The sequence below is a fragment of the Ciconia boyciana genome, chromosome 9 (assembly GCF_034638445.1).
Source record: "Ciconia boyciana chromosome 9, ASM3463844v1, whole genome shotgun sequence".
Taxonomy (NCBI): Eukaryota; Metazoa; Chordata; class Aves; order Ciconiiformes; family Ciconiidae; genus Ciconia; species Ciconia boyciana.
The window spans coordinates 23,643,754-23,664,765 of NC_132942.1; the positions used below are offsets into that span (position 1 = coordinate 23,643,754).

General features: G+C 45.5%; 1 protein-coding gene across 2 annotated transcripts in view; it reads left to right on the forward strand.

Annotated features, from left to right (window-relative positions):
- The first annotated feature begins 3,137 nt into the window (after window positions 1-3,137).
- The window catches only part of PSKH1 (protein serine kinase H1), a 40,259-nt gene continuing 22,384 nt past the window's right edge, over window positions 3,138-21,012 (forward strand). The window contains exons 1-3 of one of the 2 annotated variants that reach the window (XM_072873250.1): window positions 3,138-3,195; window positions 5,020-5,183; window positions 6,332-7,363. In XM_072873250.1, coding sequence (XP_072729351.1) covers window positions 6,419-7,363 — 945 coding nt within the window. In that variant the 5' untranslated portion in view covers window positions 3,138-3,195; window positions 5,020-5,183; window positions 6,332-6,418. Of the gene's footprint in view, window positions 3,196-3,222; window positions 3,816-5,019; window positions 5,184-6,331; window positions 7,364-21,012 lie in introns of those variants that run through there. The other variant, XM_072873251.1, reaches the window with a different exon arrangement.

Genomic DNA, 21,012 nt, shown 5'->3' on the forward strand with positions numbered 1-21,012 from the left:
CACCACATGGGGCTGGGATGTGGCTCGGAGGAAATCCAGGTTTCCTGCTTCACTGATGGCAGATGAACGTCATCTCCATTCTCTTCCTCTTCTGACTTCCTATGGCCCAGCACAGCAGGAAGCCCTGGGCTCCCCAAATTGCCCCGTGCCCTGGATGTGCAGCAATGTTCCAAGCAGCTTGGGAGTGTGGGGGATGCTGGAGGTGGTGCTGGCCGTTTCCATCACTCCGCAGGAAATTTCAGCTCTTTGCGTCCCAGTGAGACTCCGGATTCAGATGGCAGTGCTGCAGGTGGGTGCTGGATGCAAAAAGAGCTCTGGAGGTCTCTTGTCCAAGTTCCTGCTCCAAGCAGGGTTTAGCCTGGTGCTGGAGCAGGCTGCTCAAGGCCATTTCTGGGGGAGCTGTGCATCTCTAAGGAGGGAGGATTCTCCACCTCTCTGAGTACCCAGCATCACACTGGTGGTCCCAGCCTGCCTTTAGCAGCTTCCACAGGAGAAGCTGTGAGGAAGCCGCTGACAGGAGATGCAAAACCCTAAGGGGAACCCATTCTTGCAGAGGGACGGTAGTTCCCGGGAGGGAGCAGCCAGGCTGCAGGGCCACCTCTGCTGCTGCTTCTTCATAGAGATCCCTGCCTCAATGGGGTGAATCCTTCCCACGGTGCTGGAGGCAGGCTGTGGGTCTTGGGGGGGTAAGAGTTGGCAGGGGATTTCTGAAGGTGCAAGCAAGGAGGAGCAGGGTGAGGCTCCTCTCTCGGGAGAGCAACATCGTGGAAGGAAGGAGGCAGAACCAGGTGAAAGTCAATTAAGAAACAAGAAGATGATGGCCTGTTGGCAGCGGGACGAGAGGCTGCAGAGCCTCCCTGACACTCAGTGCTTTGCAGCCCACAGCCAGAAGGCCCAGTGGCAAGATACTTATCCTGGTCATGAAACATTTCTTGCCGGAGAAATGACTCTAGACTGAATAACAGGTTTCAGGGGTCAACTGACACTGACCCCAAACTCAAATCGGGTGCCCAAACTGGCAGGCAGTGGATCACATAGATAAGAGGAGGGTTCTCTGAGATCCCTGCCCGCTCTCAAGCTCCACCACAGGTTTCACACTTTCCCCAGACCTTCTGCAGCAAGCTATGGGTCCTTCCTGGCCTTGCCCCTGGGTAGTTTGCTGGGAGGATATGTTGGCTTCATGTGGATGTCTGGTGTGATGTTCTCTTGGCTCCGGTGGGTCTTGGAGCACTACTACGGCATAAATAATACAAGAAAGAGCCACTCTGATTGAAGTTCTCAGAATTCCATGGTTCTGACCCAAGAGTTCAATACGTGTTGGCTCTTTGACATTTTTGCGCTAACAATTAGCAGTGGTAATGGACCTGTAACTGCCTCATTTGATGTTCTCATGAGCCAGTCAGGAAACAAAGCTGTGAGGAAGTGACTAATGGAAGATGCAAAACCCTGAGGGAAACCCATCCTTGCAGAGTGGTTATCCCTGTCCGAGCAGCCGTGGCCAAGGTGAGGGAGCCCACTGCTGTATGCCCATCTGTAGCAGCTAGGCTGACGAGGAGAGGCACATGCTTTTTAATTTGCTGGTGGCACCAAGCTGGGATGACCTTGAGAAACAGCCTTAAATAACAGGATCAACTTTAATAGGGACACATGCAAGGTTTTCCATGTCGGGCACAGGCTAAGCCACCTCCCAGGGACAGTGCGCGGGACGTGTGGCTGTGGAAACATCTCCAGAAAGAAAACGGGGGGGTTATAGGGCTGAAAAAGTACCAGCAGCACCATTACTGTGTGGGACAACAAGAACTGGCTAACTTGCGTTGCAGAAAACTATACAACCCACCAGATCTGCCGAGTACGGCCCAAGCAGCCCCTTCTCAGACTTGTCACACATTTCCGTACCTTATCTGGAATTACACGGGAAATAAGCTGATGACAATAGCATGCATCAGCAGGTATAACTTTTAGTACAGTTTGACTTACTAGGCATTTTAAACAGCTGTAGAGCCCAGGAATGTTAAAATAAAACCAGCTATTTTTAAAAGCATGGTAGGAGTGTGAAAATAGCCCCTCTCTACCTGAACTGTGTCAGGAATGACATAACAGCCAGGCTGGAAAACAAGCCCGACAGTGTCGTGTTTGTGTCTTCCCTGGAGAAAGAAGTGCTGTCAGCATCTCTGAAAGAAGGTGTCATCCCTTGTCCCACTGCTTTCAGGTCATCTAGGGCAGAAACGTGGAGTGTTTGGTTTAAGGAAGGGGAAAGGGTATGAGGAAGTTACCAGCAGTTACCAAGCAAGCTTTGTGGGTTTTGTGGCACTTAGTAGCTGGGGAAAAGAAAGGAGAAAGGAATGTGCCTCATTATTCTGTTGTGCACAAGAGCTAGCCCACAGGGACCAAATTTTCCCTGCCAAGGAAAAGGGCTGATGCTTCCGGGCAATTTTCTTGCAAAGGGAGTGTTTTTCCAGAGCCCTGCAGCCCAGCAGGGAGCCCTCGGAGCCGCTCGGTGGGAGCAGAGCTCCCAGGCACTGCCAGGGATCGGTTAGGGGTGGGTTTGGCTCCAAAAAGGAGGTGAGGAGTAGTCCCTCCTCGGGCAGCAGGTCACCATGGCTGCCCCTCACAGGCAGGAGTGTGGGGAGCAGGAACAACATGCCTGATGGAGGGCCTCCTGCTCAGCCCGTGGGGCTGAGGGGGGTCCCAGGCCCTGTGGGGGGGGGGGGGGGCTGGAGTCCATGGGGCTGAGGAAGTTCCAGGGCCCTGTGGGGCTGACGGGGGTCCCGGGGCCTGTGGGGGCTCCTGGGGCCCATGGAGCCGAGAGGGGTCCTGCGACCCATGGGCCTGAGGGGGATCCAGGGGCCTGTGGGTCTGAGGGGGGGGCTGGCCCTGTGGCGCTGAGGGGGTTCCGGGGCTCTGTGGGGCTGAGGAGATGCCGGAGCTCGTGGGGCTGCGCGGATCCCGGGGCCTGTGGGGACTGAGAGGAGTCCGGAAGCGGGGCGAGCCCCGGGGCGGGTGTTCCCAGCGGCCCCGACAGGGGGCGGTAGAGCGCAGGACGGTGGACAGCGCCCCCTCCCCACCTCGCCGCGGCCCCGCCCACCGTCGCCTCCGCCAATCGCCGGGCGCGGTGTCCCCGCCCCCTCGGGCGTCCCCGGCGCTCGGGGATGACGTCAGGAGGCGGTGCCGGGCCGCGGGCCGGAGTGGGCCGAGGTGAGTGCGGGATCAGCCGCCGTCCGGGGCCGCCCGCTCCTCCTGGCCTGGCCTGGCCTGGCCTGGCCTGTCCGCGGCGGCCCCGGCCGTCCCTCCCTTCTCCCGGGGCGCTGACGGCTCGGCCTCGCGGTGCGGCAGCGGTGCGGCCCAGGAGGCGCGGGCGCGGTGGGCCCCGGCGCCTCAGCTCTGCCGCTGCCCGGGGCGCTGGGCTGCGGGCACGGGCGGGCCGAAGAGGGAGCCCTGACCGCCTCCCGGAGCGTTCCTTCGCCGGGCTGGCTCGGGTGCGGTGCTTCCCTGGCCTGGAGCCGAGCCTGCCGCGGGACGAGCTGCCTGCACCGGCCCGACCCTGGGTCCCCTCCCTGGAAAGGATGGGGGGGAAAACGGTCTAGTTTGGGCTAAGTTATGAAAAGCAATCAGAGTTTTGGAAATCCCGGTTCGTTCGACCAATTCTGGCCTGCCACCGGCTCTGGCAGGGCTGCCTGGAGTGCCGCAGCAGCCCCAGCCCCAGGTTTCCCCTCAGAGACATACCAAAGGCTTACAATGCCAGCCAAGTGACTGGTAATACTAGGTTCATGTCAGGCAATAAGAGGCACATTTGAGATTTATTAGTAAAACAAAAGGTAAGGTGCTTTTGGAAATGCTGTGTTGGCATAGGGGTGATTTGAAGGTTGCTGTGTGAGCATTTCTTAATGGACTTAAGAGCCGGTATCTTCAAATTTCCTTACTGGTATCTCATAGAAAATCAAAATTAAATAGCTTCAAGTTGTGAGATATCTAATTGGTGGCGGAAGGCCTGCTAGGCCTTGGGTGGGTTAGTCAGGTGGCTGACACTCCTTATACACGGGGACACCCTCAGGTATGAAACCATTCGGGCCCTGATATTTTCAGAGAGGTGGAGGACGCTTCTGAATCAGCAGGATTCAGAGGTGTTGCCATGCATAGTCACAGGATGCAACATTCTGGTTGTCCAAGGAGAGAAGTGGGTAGACGTTGAAGCATAAACCCAGTGTTCCTTCTCGCCACTTACAACCGCAGCTCAGGTGTACTGTCCTCTCTCAAATAGTTTGGTACCTGCCGAGCATGTAATTTCCTGTTCAGAGGTGGCTTGTAATGCTTCATTTCTTTAATGCGTTAGTTCGTTTTCCCAAACTTGTGGTGATTATTACACAGAAGTGTTTCCATCTGCACGGACGTGGAATTAAGCATTTTGTTGCTGGCCATGGCATGCAGGTCTGGGGTTCTGTAGGTGTCACTGTTGCAGACATTTACGTGTTCGAGGACGAGCTGCTGACATACTGTTCATTGATGCCTGATCTCAGTTAATGTTATTAGCAGCGGTGGATTTATATATGATGTTTGCAAGCTCAGTGTTTGATCCTTCTCATTGATTTTGTTTACGGATGAGACATTTTACACAAGTGCTTCTCTACCTGTGGAATTACTGTGTAATAACCTTGTTTGTGGATGCTCTCATTCAATTTATCTGTTAACCTAGTATGCTTTAAGGTACAATAATGCTGGGAAAAACTGTCCGTGTGAGGCATTATTCAGGAATAGCTATGGTATTTTATTTATTTTTTGCATGGTACTTTAATCTGAATGAACACCTAATTGCAGGACAGCCCTTGGTGAAATTCAAACATCAGTTAAGCTTTCTATGAAGTTGTCTTTTATTTCTACTGCTTGCACCCTAGTACAGGCATGTTTGTGCATGGTTGGTGTGCTTGACCTTGCAGTACTGCCAGGAGGTCTTATGTGAGAAATTGCTTTGTTGATGTCTGGTTTTAAAATTGGATCTTAACTAAAGCCTTGTTTTCTTTCCAGGTTGGATGTAGAGTCTAAACTTCTTTCCGGGCATCCCTCTAAAACATTTATTGTTTCTCCATGTAATTCTCCTGATGGAAGAGCAACCGGGGTTCCCTTTCTGCTGTTTGTGCTGAATAGTTGTGTGGAGAGGTGGTGAATGAGTGAAGATACGCTTGGTGATGGTAAGGTGTATGATTACATTTCAAGGCTAACGGCTTTTCTGTAGCCTTCTGTGAAGGCTCAGGCACCATATTGATGGGCTCTGAGCCAAAGAGTAGAAATTTAAAACTGCTTGGCTAACTGCCAGAACGCGTACAGACATTTCTCCATCTCCTAGCCAGTTGTATTGTTTTAATCAGCACCTAAAGACTTGCTGAAGTGCAGCTAATTTGGTTCTGCTGGAATACAGTGTGACAAGCGAGACCTCATTTTGCTGTAGTCTGGAGCAGCTGGTAGAAATTCCACTTCCTATACCCAGCTCCATATGGAAAAACAGAACTGCCACTTGGTACCTGAAGATGCAAAAGAAAGCAAAGCTGAGTCAGGACATTGAAAAATGGCAAAGCCCACCTTGATTTCTTAGGGTTTGGAGGGTGAGGTAATTGCCAGCTAAAAGCTGCTCTGGTTCAGTAAGGGCTGCCTTTTTGTAGGGAATGCAGTGAGTTAATTGTGAAAGTGCATCTTAAAAACAGCGTGCCTCTGTCTCCATAATCCCTGCCTCCTGCACAGTTTCATTGATCCTCAGGAGCAAAGTAGTGAGATGTTTAAGACACCACTACCAGTTAAATATAAAGAAAATCTTAGGAAGATTTGTTAAGTGAACAACTTGCTGAGATACTTTGTGGAGTTTCTAGTGAGAAATTTCAAAACTATAAGATTCGGAGTGGCTGCTGTCTTAACAAAGTTGAGCAGATTAAACAAAACTAAGGAAAATGCTTGACTCTTTCCTTAATTTTATTTTTATTAAGCAATTGGGGCTGGACAAGAAGAGCTCCAGAGGTCTCTTCCAACCTCAACTGTTTTGTGACTCTCTGATTCAGTGCTCAGCTGGGAGCATTAAATTGCTTGATAAAAAGAGGTACTGTGTAGTCTTCACAAACATCTGTTCTGACTATGACTGTTTTTTTGTAGGCACTATCTTCACTAGCTTGTTGATGAAAGCAGCAAAGCGCTGCACGTGCTCTGTAGTATAGTACAGTGAAAATCCCAAACTCTTAGTTTGCGGTAGCATGGCTCCATGAAGACATGAACCACTTGCATTTTTTTTCCCTGTTTGAAACTTTACTACCTTGATTCCTGTTTATCTGTTTCTTCTCATTTTTTTCCTAAGGTTCAAATTTGGGAATTGCCCCGGATGTGGTTGCTGCTGATGCTGCCCTGGGAAAATGCCTTGATAGGGAATTAACACCATTCAGTGATGGGCTGTGGGACAAGCAAAGTGCTTCCCGAGCCTCCCAAAGATGTGCAGCTAGACCTGGTTAAAAAAGTTGAACCTTACACAGGCCATAATGACATATACAAGCATTTCATCAAAGATGACTGTGGGACTGTCATCAAAGCTGGCTCTCCCTTACCTCCCCATCATGCTAATGCATATCCTGGGAACCACCTGCCTGCCCACGTGGATCAGCCTGAACCCCGCAAGAACAAAGTGGCTAAATACCGTGCCAAATTTGACCCCAGAGTGACAGCCAAGTATGACATTAAAGCCCTGATTGGGAGAGGGAGTTTTAGCCGCGTCGTACGGGTGGAACACAAGGCTACCAAGCAGCCCTACGCAATCAAGATGATAGAGACCAAATACCGGGAGGGGAGGGAAGTGTGCGAGTCGGAGCTTAGTGTGCTACGGCGGGTTCGGCACACCAACATCATCCAGCTTATTGAGGTGTTTGAGACCCAGGACCGTGTGTACATGGTGATGGAATTGGCAACGGGAGGAGAACTGTTTGATCGAATCATCGCTAAAGGTTCCTTCACCGAGAGGGATGCTACACGTGTGCTGCAGATGGTATTAGATGGTGTGAAGTACTTACATACACTGGGTATCACACACCGGGACTTAAAACCAGAGAATCTGCTGTACTACCATCCGGGAACAGATTCCAAAATCATGATTACAGACTTTGGGCTGGCAAGTGCTCGGAAGAAGGGAGATGACTGCCTGATGAAAACCACGTGTGGGACCCCAGAGTACATTGCTCCCGAGATTCTGGTCAGGAAGCCGTACACAAACTCTGTGGACATGTGGGCGCTGGGTGTTATCTCATACATTCTCCTGAGTGGCACTATGCCCTTTGAAGATGACAACCGCACCCGCTTATATCGGCAGATCCTGAAAGGAAAATACAGTTATTCAGGCGAGGTAAGTGTGGTGAGGGGAAGTCAAACAAGAAGCTCTCCGTAGGTGGGTCTTTGTGATGACCAGAAGCTGGCTGTCCTGTGCAGGGTGGTAACATTACCAGGGTTAAAAAAATCTGTGATTCTGGCTTTGAAAATCCTTTCCTGTTTACTGTCTGCTTTCCAAAACTGTTTTCAGTGCAGCATAGTGAGCTCCTTTAAAAAGTGTGTATGTAAAGAAAGAAGAGATCTCTTCCTGTAGAACAGAACTGGGATGCTTGTGGGTTTCTACCTGGGGAGACCTCAGCCATGGTAAGCTGCTGTTTGACGCTTCACTGTTGAAATTCATGCCAGGGTGAGAGTTTGAAATGTAGTGTGTACGTACCTAGTCTGATTTCTGATACAAATCCAAGTGTAGTCTGAAAAATACCTTTGCTGAAAGGTAAGGTTATGGCAGACAAAGGGACACGCTTAGAACTGGAGACATGAGCATTTCTGAAATTGATCTGCATTGTCTCTTGAGCCTAGTATGTGACAAAATTCAAGGTTTAAAGATAGTTTTCTTGGATAACTATGGAAAGAACCACCTTGAGGGATAGATTTTAGGCAGAAGATGGGTAGCCCTACCCTCCCAGAGTCCGATCATTCTGTAGAATGGCCGGGTGCCAGGCTGACCCAGCTCCTGCTAACTTGCTCCTGGTCAAGGTGGGAGATCTCGATGACCAGGCAGCTCCTCTACCAGCACAATTGCCAAGAGTAGGCATAACCTCACTAAGAATCACACTTACAGAAAGTGAGGGTCTCCAAATTTACAAGTTGCATTTCTACCTATATCCCTCACTGGAAATATTTAAAAAATTGAAGCCTTTATAATGTCTTCCTCTCTTTTGTAAGAGAGTGTTTAGATTCCTAAATGTCATGACTTCGTGAGATGAAGCCCACTGGGAAAGTGTTAATGAGTGGCTAAGTTTATGATTCTGAAATGACAGTAAAATAACTGTCAAAAAAACAGAATAAATTAATGATTGTTCTTATATTTTTAGGTGTGACAGGTATGTTGGCATTTTAATGATGGATGGAAAGAGCTTAACATGTTAAGTTTTTAAGCATATTAAGCTGCTTTAGGATTGTGTTTAAAAAAAAAAAAAGAATCACTCTCTGAAGGGTTTTCAGAGGTGTCAGTAAGTCTTTTATATTTAAAGCTGTCAGGCCAGCTTGTGTTAATAGTTGGAATATCCAAGTTAGATGAAGCTGAGGAATATTGGCGTTTGCATAAGAGCCACTGAGGAGAGCCCAGATTTGACACCTTTGTAAATCTTGTTAATTCTTCCCATGAGCGCTCCTCATTCCGTGGTATGCAGAGGAGAGACAAAAGCGAGGAGTCATAAACCCCTAAATTTGGCACTTTCTGGACCAAGTGTGTTACTTCCTTTAGAAACTGCAGTACTTGATTAGGTTTTTGCCAAAAGTATTCTGTCAACTGCTTCCTTGAACTCCAAGCTTCAGCTGACTTTGGCAGCCTTTGCTTCTTTTGTTAATTTGCCGCTTTAATATGATTTGTTAACCAGTTGCATAGTTTTAAGAATGCAATCAGGTTATCCTAATGCAGAAGGAGATTAATTACCAGCAGCATGTAACATATGCAGGGTCACACTGAAAGGCAAAGTCCTAGTTACCTAGTTTACCTTATAACTGGTGGTAGTAGATATGTTAAATGATTTTTCTCATGGGAAAGGGCCAGTTCACTCTGACATTTGTTGTGTAGCAGAACTCATTTCAAGTGCACGCACCTCCTCGTAGTTTCCCATTCAAGCAGTTGGTAGGTGCTGGTTTGGCTCAGCCTGGATGTTGGCCTCTAGACAGCAGATTTTAGAGCTTTCTAGATTCCTCGATCAAACTCAGGTTCGGTCCTTTTTAGCTCACGCCATTGTGTTCGTCTTGGACATTCATTTTTCTTCTCTCCTTCCAGTTCTTTTTATTTTGAAGAAGCAGTGTGGTGGTGGTGTGGTTTTGGTGAAAGTTCTCCCTTTTCTGGGGGGGTTGTGTGGTTTGGTTTTTTTTATTCCCTAGCTCTGTGTCGGCCCCATGCCTTGAAGTGCCAGAAGGTCAGTGAGACTGTTGACTCTGAATTTGCTTCTTCCTGTTGGGGACCTGATTTTATTCTTAATCTCTCTAACATGTTGTGATAATGAGTTCCATAGTTTATTTAAAAAATACGTGGAAAAGCTGTTCCCTTCTCTTAGTTTTTATTTGCCTCTGCTCATTTCACTGGTATTTTTCTATGTACATCTCCTTAATCCCCTTTACTTGAGAAACTAGTGAGTAACTTTTCCATGTCCACCTGTCAGTTATCTTTATACTCCTTTTTTTGAGGCTGAAGAGCCAACTGTGTTCGGTGCCTCCTATAGAATATATTCCATAGATCTGATTTTTGCTGTTACCCTTCTCTAGGCTACTTGTAATCTTTGAGATGGGGTGATACATGAGCACTGTGGCTTTGTGTCATGACATAGAAAGGTCTCTCTGTGTATTCACTACTTCTTCCCATAGGGTTTCTGGTACTGTATTTGTTTCTTTGACACCTCTGAGCATTTGGCTGATGTAGAGAGTGGTCCACCATGACTCCAAGAGGTTTCCTGAGTGTTAATAGCTGATCTGGGGATGTCATGGTGTCTACATAATTTGGTGCATTCCCTCTAATGTCTCCACCCCTCAGTGTATGAGCTTGTGTTTAGTGACATTGAATTTTGTGACAGTCATTCAATTTTGTCACTTGCTATTTTTACCTTTTTGCAGATGTTTTTAAGTTTAGCATGCTATTCAGGACAGGTTCTGCCCGTTACTGTGCAATGTGGTAATTCTGGAGTCTTGGAAGCAAGTGGTGGGATACAGGTTTGACACCTGATACATGTTGCTAATGATACTGAGCTGTTAAAAACAAAGGTGAGGCATGATCCAGGAAGTAGTGAGAGACCGCATGATAAATTGGCTGATGTTCGGTGTGGACGAACTTGAACTGGTCCCATGGGAGGACGTGCAGTTTGAATTTTCTGTAAATGATGGTGGGCCCTGGAGGTGCTTCTTGCCCATCAGAAGAAACAATCTGAGGTTAAACACTTCTAAACATCATCTTGATACTTGTGATCAAAAGCCAATTGATATTAGGAATTACCATTACTATTGCAGGTGTCCTTGCTGTGCCATACCCATCATCCACCTGCACTTGAATGTTGAGTGCAATTCTGTTTCCCCCTGAAAAAAAATACAGAATTAAAAAGCATATGAAGAAGGGCAGCATGAATAATCAAAGGTATGGGCTCGCTTCCATTTGAAGAACGAGTGAACAGACTAGGGCCCTTCCTTCAAAAAAGTAAATGTTTGACGGGGGGCCTCTGACTGAACTCAGTACAGCCATAGGCAGAATAGGGAGAGTGAATAGAGAGCAACTATTTTGAGTGTTCCCTGGGTTAATTTAATTTGATGTTCTCTGGTCCTTGTGTCAGAACTGAATTATTTTGAGAAATTTTGTGACTTCATTGCAACTAGAGCCACTGGATTCTTGTAGGTTGTGTACACAAAGGTAGTACATGTGTTACAGAGAAAGCATTAGACTGTATATATTTTGAAAGTGCCAGTGCACAAGCCTGAAGCATTTTACTTGTTGTCCCACCACAAATGACATACTTTAGAAGGCTGTTATGGATACTATGTGTGACATGAGTGGTTGCTTTGGAAAGCTGTAGATGTTTTACTGCTTGGAAAGCAAATGTGCCAGCCAGTACCCTGTATCTTTTGCCCAGATGCTTTCTGTTCTTCCAGAGCCAGGGAAAATGAATGCTTTAATTTACCAGTGTAATTAAGCCTATGCCCCTAAATTGCAGGCATGTTTGACTGTAGCCAGGTCTTGACAGGAGATGCAGTAACAGGCTGCCCACTTTGTGAATAAATTCTAGGTGGAAACAAAGTGAGCCAGAGATTTAGAGGTGTCTGGCTTGTTTCCCACAACCTTGCCAGCTTTCTTAAAGCTATCTTCTAGACTTATAAATGCTTCCAAATTTCTGGTGTTCACAGAAAATTGCTCTTCTTTTTTTTTTGTGTTACACTGGAAGAAGTGGGAAGATGTCAGAAATGAGGCTTTTAAGTTTGTCAGACTAATGGAAATGACAGGAGCTGTAAGTCCTGGTTTATATGGAACAAGAATGAGCAGAGTACTTGACTGCGTTGCAGGAATGTCTGTCTTGGATAGATGCAGAAGCAGAGATTTCATGGGAACAACTGCTTTTCTCTTCCGTAATGTTAACTTAGAAGATGTGAAATGGAAGAGGAAATGTTAAAAGAAGCCTTCAAAGTAAAGTGTCCAGAGCTGACGGCTTGAGCTGCACAACTGAGACAGGTTTCAGCAAGGAAGGAGGGAGCCATCTTCCGAACTATATTGCCATACCATATCACGCAGCAGCAGTACCATGAGTTTGCTGAAAATTGTTGCTGAGTGCCACTTTTTGAAAGGTCTGGCCTCAAAACCTGGTCAGAGAGGACAAAGCCATATTGAGAGAGGAATAAAAGTCAAGATGCACGCTGACCTGAGAAGTAGCTCCATCTTTTTGAAAAACAAGTGAGCTCACGTCCAGCTAATGTAATTGCTTTCTGACTGGGACCCTCTTACCACTGCTCTCCTGTTCCTGGAGTGTGAGGTCTGTTTGAAGAGGCTATTAGCAGATCAATAGGAGAAGTCTCCCATAATAGCTTATTCAGGTACTGCTGACATCACTGCTCTGATTATCTCTTGTATCTCCTTCTGTACTTTCTGAACTGCTTGGAGTAATGGGTAGGGTGAGGAGTGGAGAAAAGCTGGCTTTGTAACTTGGCATGCTTTTTCTGAGCATCTCTGAGTAAGGGTTATGCAGGCTGTTCAGACTGCATTTGATGTAGACTGCTACAAAGTCATTGTCTTTCACTTGTTTTGTTAGAACTCGCTAAAAAGAAAATTTGGCAATATTTTAATTGAAATCTTGGGGATAAAACTGATTTCCGGGGATCTCTTTGTAGCTTAAAAAGTTGTCCGAGGAATACAGCTGGAATTCCATTCACAGTTTCCTTTGAATTTGAAAGTGCAGAAATGAACATCAGACCATCGCTATCCTGCTAAGACAGGCTTGCTCTGGTTCTGTTTCAAAGTTTGTCCTTCTCTTGAATACTGATACTTTTATGTTGCTTTACACACCTGGGAAACTTGCTGGAAGAAGTGGAAGGTAATGTAAGTTGTGGATAAATTGAGAAACTGAGCTAGGCATTGTTCTGGTTTTGATATCTGATCTGGGCAAATCGTTCCCCTTTGTGGTCTGTTTTTCTATTCATAAAACAGAGTCAGCTTTTTGTGGTATGTTCACTGTGGGTGAGGTTGATAGGTGCCAGTGTGGGAACATCTCTTAATCAGTTTAAAATCAAAAAGCTTGTTCTAAATAATGGTGCTGGTGGATACATTGATAAATGTGACGTAAGGAGAGACGTATTTGATATATGAAGGAAGCTGGGCATTGCAAGTCTGTAGGAGCTCTGCAAGGGACTTAGCAGCCATGCAGTGAGACAATCTGGTTTTGTGTGGGTTGCTTAGATTTTCAGTGGTGTTAAATAAAGTTCCTCACCAAAAGCTCTTGAAGGAACTTTGCAGCTGTAATGCAATAGTGGCCTTTGCATGGATCAGCAATTTGCTGAAGATAAGCACAAAGTTGAAATATGTGGTCAGTTCCATGGGGAAGGAAAAAACAGTGAAGTATGGAGGATCTGTTCCCTTCTGCCCAAAAGTGATCAGACAAAGTTCACTAATGAAACTGTGCAGTCGCTGATGATACGGAGTTCTTCAGATGGTGAAAATGAGGGCTGTGGACCTCCTGGATGCAGGCTGCTGTGGACCTTAGAAGTTTGCCTGAGTTAAAAGAGTAACTGGATGAATTCATGGAAGATAAATCAATGGAGAGAATTATATTAAAAAGTCCTAAGTATGGATAAAGAGGTCCCTAAGCCACACATTTTTGAGGCTTGAGAGTATGGGGGTGGTGTTAATTGCAACATAGGGACTGTTTCCTTGGGCTCTCCCTCTGTATCTGCTGTCAGCTGATGTTGGAGACACCATACTGGACTGGCTAGATCTTTGATTCAGTAACCTTCAGTCCTGTTAGAGGTGCTCCTGTTTCCTTCTCTCATTTCATCCCTCAGTTGGGGGCTTCATCCACTCCCAAGCATTATTGAGCTGAGTAATAGGCAGCCTGCAGAGCAGATAGTGCTCCGAGGCTGTGCGTGCAGCATTTGGGGCACTTGCCTATGTGCTGGGGGTGTTCAGCAGTCCCATTGGACATTGATGGAGCAGGTACCGCACGTCTCGTGTGGTTTTAGCTTGTGGTTTGGAGGCAGCATTGTTTCAACTGAGTTTGAGAATCAGAAATCAATCACAAGGCTTATCAACTCCCACGGGCTAATTTTACTTGCTGTATAATACTCCTTTGGAAAAGCTAGACATGTGAAAAGTGAGGAGGGTAAACATTTCCTGTTAAATGGAAATGTTCTTGAACTCTTTAATTATGACCCGGTGCTGGAGTTCCCCTGTAGGCGGGTGAAAAAGTAGGCAACGTATACAGACTAAGTAGTAATAAAAAGTGTGTTTTGCAGATGATAAAATTAGTTTTAAATTCCCCTTCTCCTGCAGAAATGTGTTCTTTTTCCTTGGGAGAAATGAGTCTGTCTTGACATTATACATCTATAAAGGAAAATATGGTGTGAATTGCATTCTGCTTGTGACTCTGCCCTTCTCTGTTTGGTGACTCATTCAAATTTGAAGTGTGAACGCAGAACCTATCTAGTCATCCTGCCTGGCTGGCTTGCTCCCTGGTGCTCTTACTATGATGGCTTCATTCTTTGACAGCTCCCCTTGCTAGTTAGTGTTGCTGTTTAGAGTTCTGCTTGCTTACTTTCTTTGCACTCCCAACAGCATCCCAAGATGCTGTCTTCCCTGTTGCTTCTACTGTCAGATGTGCAAGGGTGACAGCAATTTTTGGGATGGCTGCTAAAGCCCCATGTGTAAGTGTTTAAGTGGTTCTTTCTGATCCCATGAGTGTGTGATGCCTTTCCCCACTGACTTCATGTGGAATATAAACCCTTCAGTAGTTTCAGAAACGTGAGTGCCTTTCATGTGAAGGCATGTTAAGAAACATGTCCCCTTCAAACCCTGAGGATTCTTGTGGGTCTTCACCAAAGTCTAATTTTTAAGGCTTGCTCATTCTTCATTTAAAAACTGGCCTTTTCTCTCTATATAAACAGCAAACCCTTCAGCCAGACTCTCATTTTAAGTCTGAACCTTTGCAGCATCCCTTTCTCCTGACTTGACAACTACATTCTTGCTCTGTTCTCACACATGCAGATCTCTGCTGCACATTTTTTGTATAGCTTGTTTCCTTGTCCACATCCACCCAGATTTCTTCTCCGTGGTTTTATTTGGGTTACTTACACTTTCTACCTAGGCTCCTTTGCAATCTTGTTTCACCTGGTCTGTGGCTGCCTGTTAGGAGATTGTAATGCTGAAAGGGAGTGCTGTGGTATGTTAGTCTGTCCCTGCAATGGATGGCAGCTTCCTAGGATAACCAACATGACTGGAGACTTGTTCATATACATGGGGTTCAGGTGGTTGTAATATGGAAAAATAACTAAGATGCACATAAAAGTAATGCAAGTAACAATTTTATAGCATTTTTGTATTGATGGCACCTTTTGAAGTTACGTTAAGTCAAATAAAGAGCAGCTATTTCTAAATCTAGATGCCATTATTTGTGATAACTTTATAAAGAAATTAATGGCATTAATGAATTGGTTCTGCTTTTTATTTGCACAAACTGGCAAGTTCCAGTCAAAACAACATCAACAGTTGGTCTGGTTTTCTGCAGTAGTCTTGCAGTGCATACCACTGAACTTAAAATTATAGGAAGATTTAGGCACAAAGTGACCTCAGGAAGACTCTGGTCCAAAACCCTATTCAGAGCAGGGCTAAATTTAAAACTAGATGAGGTTGCTTAGCACATTGTTCACTCAAGCCTTGAAAGCTTACAAGGATGGAGATGTCACCGCCTCTCTGGGCCCTGTCCTGGGGCTGCCCCAGTCTCACGGGAACCATGTTTTTTCTTTACATCCAGACAGAATTTACCTGGTTGCAGCCTGACAGTCACCACTTGCCTTTTCACTGAGCATCTCCAACACATCTAGTGTGGTGTCATCCTCTTGGTGACTGCCCTGACGGTACTGGCAAATGTACTTAGATCCCGTTTCTCAGCTAGCTGAGGTTCTTCTGGATGGCAGTCCTGCCCTCCTGCATATCAACAACTCCTCCAAATCTTGGTCAAAAGCAACCAAGAAGCAAGTACTAAAAATGTTAATGGTGAAGAGAGATTTGCAGCTCAAATGGCTTCAGAGCAGAACCAAAGGAGAAGCTTAACATGCGGATTGTATGTGCATAGCATTTCTTTTTTCTCTTCTTGAGCATTCAGCATCTTAATGATTCTCTGCCCTAACTTGGAGTTGAAAGTGCTGAGTTAAATGCAGATATTGAGTAAACTCTGCAAATACTGCTGTGGATAGATTCAGGCTGGAAGAATGCACTTAATTACATGAAAAACAAGTTACCCTAGTAGAAGATGAGTGCAGTAGCGTGAATGGTGTTCCCGTAATAACTGACTCGGTCCATGTAAGTAAAGAAACAAAACACTTTCTCCAAACAGTTTTCCCTGCCTGCAGGTGATAACAGAAGCAGGAAGAATGAAGAGTGCTGGCATTAGCAAACAAACTGTGTGCCTGTGCTACCTGTGTGTCAGTTGCTACCTGACAGAGAGCAAGATAAAAATATGAAAAGCAATTTCAAACCAACTGATGCATGCTTACAGGGTGAGTTCTTACCCAAGTACATTGGTAGGTCTGCAGAGCGTTTCCAAAGTATTCTTGTAATTGTCCTCATTGTGGAGGCTGGTTAAAAGACTGTGGAGGACTTGTAGCCCTTCAAATCCCTCGTGACATGTAATGGAGGAGACAGATGACAGTCTTGTCAACTTTTAATATTAATTTCCTGCATTTATTCAACTTTCTGAGAGGGAATGGGGTAGAGCTTGAATATAGGCTTCTTCTGACTCAGTTGGGAACTGTTTACCGAATCACCTATCCCTCTCCAAAGGGACTGATCAGTGATTGTGTTATGAGGACTGTGGTTGGATTTTCTACCAAATTACAAACTTGTTCTAAAAAAGGCACAAGCAATAAAAATAAACAGCAATTATTCTTGGTAACCTCCTTCCCCTGAAAGTTGCACATGGAAATGTGTAGTGGCAGAGATCCACAGGAAAAAAAAACAACAACCCAACTTTCTATTTTCCATACTTGTATTTTAGTGTAGAAACTGATTTCCTGTAGGAGAAGAAAAAAATTATACTTGCGTGTAATGGAAAACATCTCTCCACAGTCCGTATCGCTTTGCCGGAGAGTTCAGTCAGTATAAGACAAACATTCTCAAATTTTGGATGTGGCTTTTTAAAGAACAGTAAATTTTGCATTGATGCGGCAGCAGGTGTGATCCTTGACTGTCTGGCTGCCAGTCCTGGAACGGCTCCTGTGTGTTTGCACTTCAGGTCACTTAGAATTAATTACATATGTATGCCTGTGTAATTTAAAAAAAAAAAAAAAAAATCTGTGTTTTCTTGTTTTGATGACAAAAAGTATAACCACTTTAGAAAAAAATACCAATTTAGAAAAAATCAAGTGTTTCATAATGTATTAGCTTTATTTTCTATTTTATGCTTTGTTTGCCCCAGAAATTTGTCCAGGTTTTTTCCTGCAGTTCATAGCTATATCTTTGTTATATATCATAAAGCTTTGTGTAATATGTTATATGCTAATTAAATTTGTTATAGCATAGCAACTGCCTTGAAAGGGGGAAAACTCTGGTGATTTCCTCCTAGTACATCTCCTGTTTAAGATGGGCAGTAAGGCAGCCTGGCTTTCCTGAATTTGGACTAGAGTACGTCTTCTGGAAAACATTCAAAGCAGATTAAAAAAATTGCCAGGAACAGAGAAGCACCACTGCCCTCTAATGTTCCCATTGGTCCTTTTTTTTTTTAATACAGGAGATAAAGTTGTGTATCCACAAGAGGCCAGGAAAGCTAGTGTCTGTCTCCCATTTATTGAAGATTTACCTTTGCATGGGATCCTTTGCTGCCCTTTGCTCTAAGAGATGCTCTTTGCAAAGCCACCTTATTCTTCTGGAAGTTCTCTGTTGGCTCAGTGCCTGGGAGGGTCCGGATGCAGTGGGACCCCTTGCTTGTGAGGACCCTGGCCGCTCGCACTGGCCGATGGTGTTGCCCTCCCTGGCTATGCCAGTCAGTCTTTAGACCCATTAGAGGCTTTTGCAAGACACGGTCATCACCTTGGCCTCTGATCTTCCTGCCAGAAGAAAGAATAGATTTCAAACCAGCAGGGTGGCCAATTTTCAGTCTTCTCCCTAGAGTTTGAGTGTCCCAAGCTGTTAAAAGGAAATAACAAGGAAAACAGGCACAGGACAGTTGAAGGCAAGGTTTTAAACCCTATTTGCAGTACTCATTTGCATGATCATACAAGCCTGGGCCCATGTTTTAGCCTTCTTGGAGGAAGAAAGAATTTTTTTTTCTTATAGCAGCTGGTATGTTTTTTTCCTGTGAGCCATATTAGACAGTAGAAATGTTTTATAATAGTCCTGCCATTAGAGAAATGCATGCTTTTTTTTTTCTAAAAATTAGAGATTTTTTTTCCATGTAAGGAAGAATTGGTTTTTATATAAATTGCTGAGCCCTTTGCCTGGAAAAAGAAAAAAAAAATATCAATTTACAGAGGAATGTACTTTTGCATTTCATACGGCTGTAAGAATGTGGTGATTTTTAAGTAGAGCAACTAGAGTGTTTGTGAGATGCAGTCAGGTGGCTCTCTGTTGAAAAGGGCACTATGCTCTGCTTTGAAGACCTGAAACACTTGAACTGGATGAAAGTGTGCCTCTCTTAGCCTGGCACAAAACACCAAGGCCAGCCGTATAAATGGACTTCTCTTAGCTTCTGCTCTTTCTTTTAGTGCACTGGCTTAGTGGGTGTGAATATAGGTGGATTTGTGTTGCTCCATATGTATCTGAGAGCCGAAGTGTTTGTCCAGATCTCTCCTGCTGCAGGAGCGGACATCTTAGGCTCTCTGAAACATGATAAACTCAGTTAAAAGCTGGAAAATCCTCCAACCTCCTGCATGTATCAGTGACCACACTCCTGCAAAACTTCAGTGTGCTATGTTGGAAAACGCTTTATTTACAGGTAAAGAAACACCTTTTCCAGTAAAAGGGCTTTGAAACCAATGTATGCATTTAAAAATCAATTCCCCTTCACTTTGGCTGCTTCTTGAGTTTTTTTGAAGGTTGTTTCCTCCGATGGAATTGGTGTGTCGCAAGGACCTTTCTCAAAATCATTCCTTTTGCCTTTTTACTATGTACTTCAGTTTACGTTGCAACTCAGCTGTGAAGATAACTCCAAGTCCTAGGGCAGGCTAAGCAAGGAGACAGGTGATCTTTCTCTGCATATATCTTTCATTTCCATGCAGCTACAGTCTGCAACACCCCATTAAGAGTTTATATTTCACAGAATCATGCATGTCATCAGGTCAGCGAATTTTCTGAGTCAGTGGCTTGTGGCAGGTGAGTTGCTGGGCTTTGTCCTTAGTTTGGGTTTGCGGTTTCTGCAGCTGGAAGTGTCTATTGAAACAATGAGGTGGAGGCACCACATGCTTCACTGTAGTGGCTTCTTTGCACTGTAATGCTTGGATTTATTCCAGTGTGTCAAGCGGAGGAGCCCAGGGTGGAAACTGTCTAAGCCTTGAAGCCCCTAGAAACAAAGCAGGGAGTGAATCTCCACAGAGAAGAGGAATGTGGCTTTTCCTTGAGACTTCATTCACAGCCCCTTGTCCCTGGGGCTGCTCTCTATACCAGTAGCACCTGTGGGTTCAAGGCAGGGTGAAGGGCAGCAGCTGAGCGTTTTGGTTAAGATTTTTGGGTGAATGACTGGGTTTGGGAAAGTGGTGCACAGTGTATGGCACGTAATTATTGTAAGGATGGAGGAAGGCAGGAGCCGCATCTGAGGGAAAAGGACTTGCAATAATGCTGAGATTTGACATATTATATTTTCATTCCTGCATCTCTAGGCCCTATAAAATCCTATTAATGGTGGAATAGTATTTCTGCAGCGTTAGGGATGTAGGGATAAAGGGACATTGGTACGGTAGAAAAAGAATATTAAGCTGCCTCTATGCAGAATATACATTATTAACAGAAAGGATTTGAACTATCAACTACTGTTGGTTCTTCGACTCCTTTACAGTTCCCTAAAAATAGACTAGGCAGTTTCCTCTTTTACCTTTGGCTGATCTAATCCTTTGCTTTCTACCTGTGGCTCAGATGTGGTGTTTTTCCGATACCTTAGTGGAGGTATGTTTTGAGTGGCAAGGCATGCTGCTACATGCTTGTTCGCTTAGGACCGAGGTTCAGCGAGTGAGAATGTATGTTAATTCTGCAGTTGAAAGAGCTGTGGTCTGCAAGAAGCCACTCTTACCCCCTGGGAGGATAGTTTATGCTTGACCATGCTAGCTCATCTGCACACAGTGTTTCACTTGGGCTTGCAAATGGGCTTGTATTGAGGGTGCAGGAGGACTGATAACACCTTGCTGCCGCCTTCTATTTCCACCAGTGAATGTGGTAGAAAAGTTGAGTTTCCTACAAGACCGTGGGGGGGAGAAAGACTAACTGCTTACTGCAGCTCTTACGGGCTTTGAGCGGTGATCTCTGCAAACCTGGCCTGTTCTAAATACAACAGCTGTCCTCTCCTCCCCTTTGTTGGAGATGATCGCCATGGGGTGGGAGACTGTGCTTCTGGGCAAAGCTGTGTTTGAAGTTCAGCTGCTCCTGGAGTAGAGCTTGAGCTGAGTGCAACCCTTGAGCAGGGTGCAAGCACTTGTCTGGTTCTGTCATTGCTGTGACACGTGGGAGTTTATCACAACCAGTCGTGGGGTGAGTGGATGGGGGTAACGTCTTAGACTGCTTCAGCTGGATTTGCTAGACCTGGTCTGTCAAAGACCTGAGGGTGGTATGGCTCCAGAAGATCGTATGGAAGTACAAAACTAGAACAGCAGTGTGACTCTAGAGGCACAGAGAGCTCTGACTGGCACCTTTAAAACGTTTTTAAAGGGAGGTTTCAGGTGGGTGCTGTAAATGTGTTGTAGTCCAGAGAAAGCTACAACATCTTCCTAGACCCTCTTTGAGCCCCTGGACTGAGCACCAGACTTTGAGGTTTTGAAGGGCTGGCACCGAGCCATAGTTCCAGTTCAAAACTGAGTTCTGCAAAGAAGGGCTGTGAACATGCACCTTGTTGCAAATGATTTTGTGGCCTGTAATTGACCCTGCCTTGCAGACAGGCAGTTGGACCTGATATATTTGGAACAATCTGCTGTTGAAAGATGTCTCAAATTTTCTCTGACCAAACTTTGGGACTTCCTAGCAGTTGCGGTGTGCTGCTGCCCTGGGGTGAGACAAAGGAGGAGTAAACCAGCATACGTGGCATAGGTAGGAAGTCAAGATTTTGATTTCGG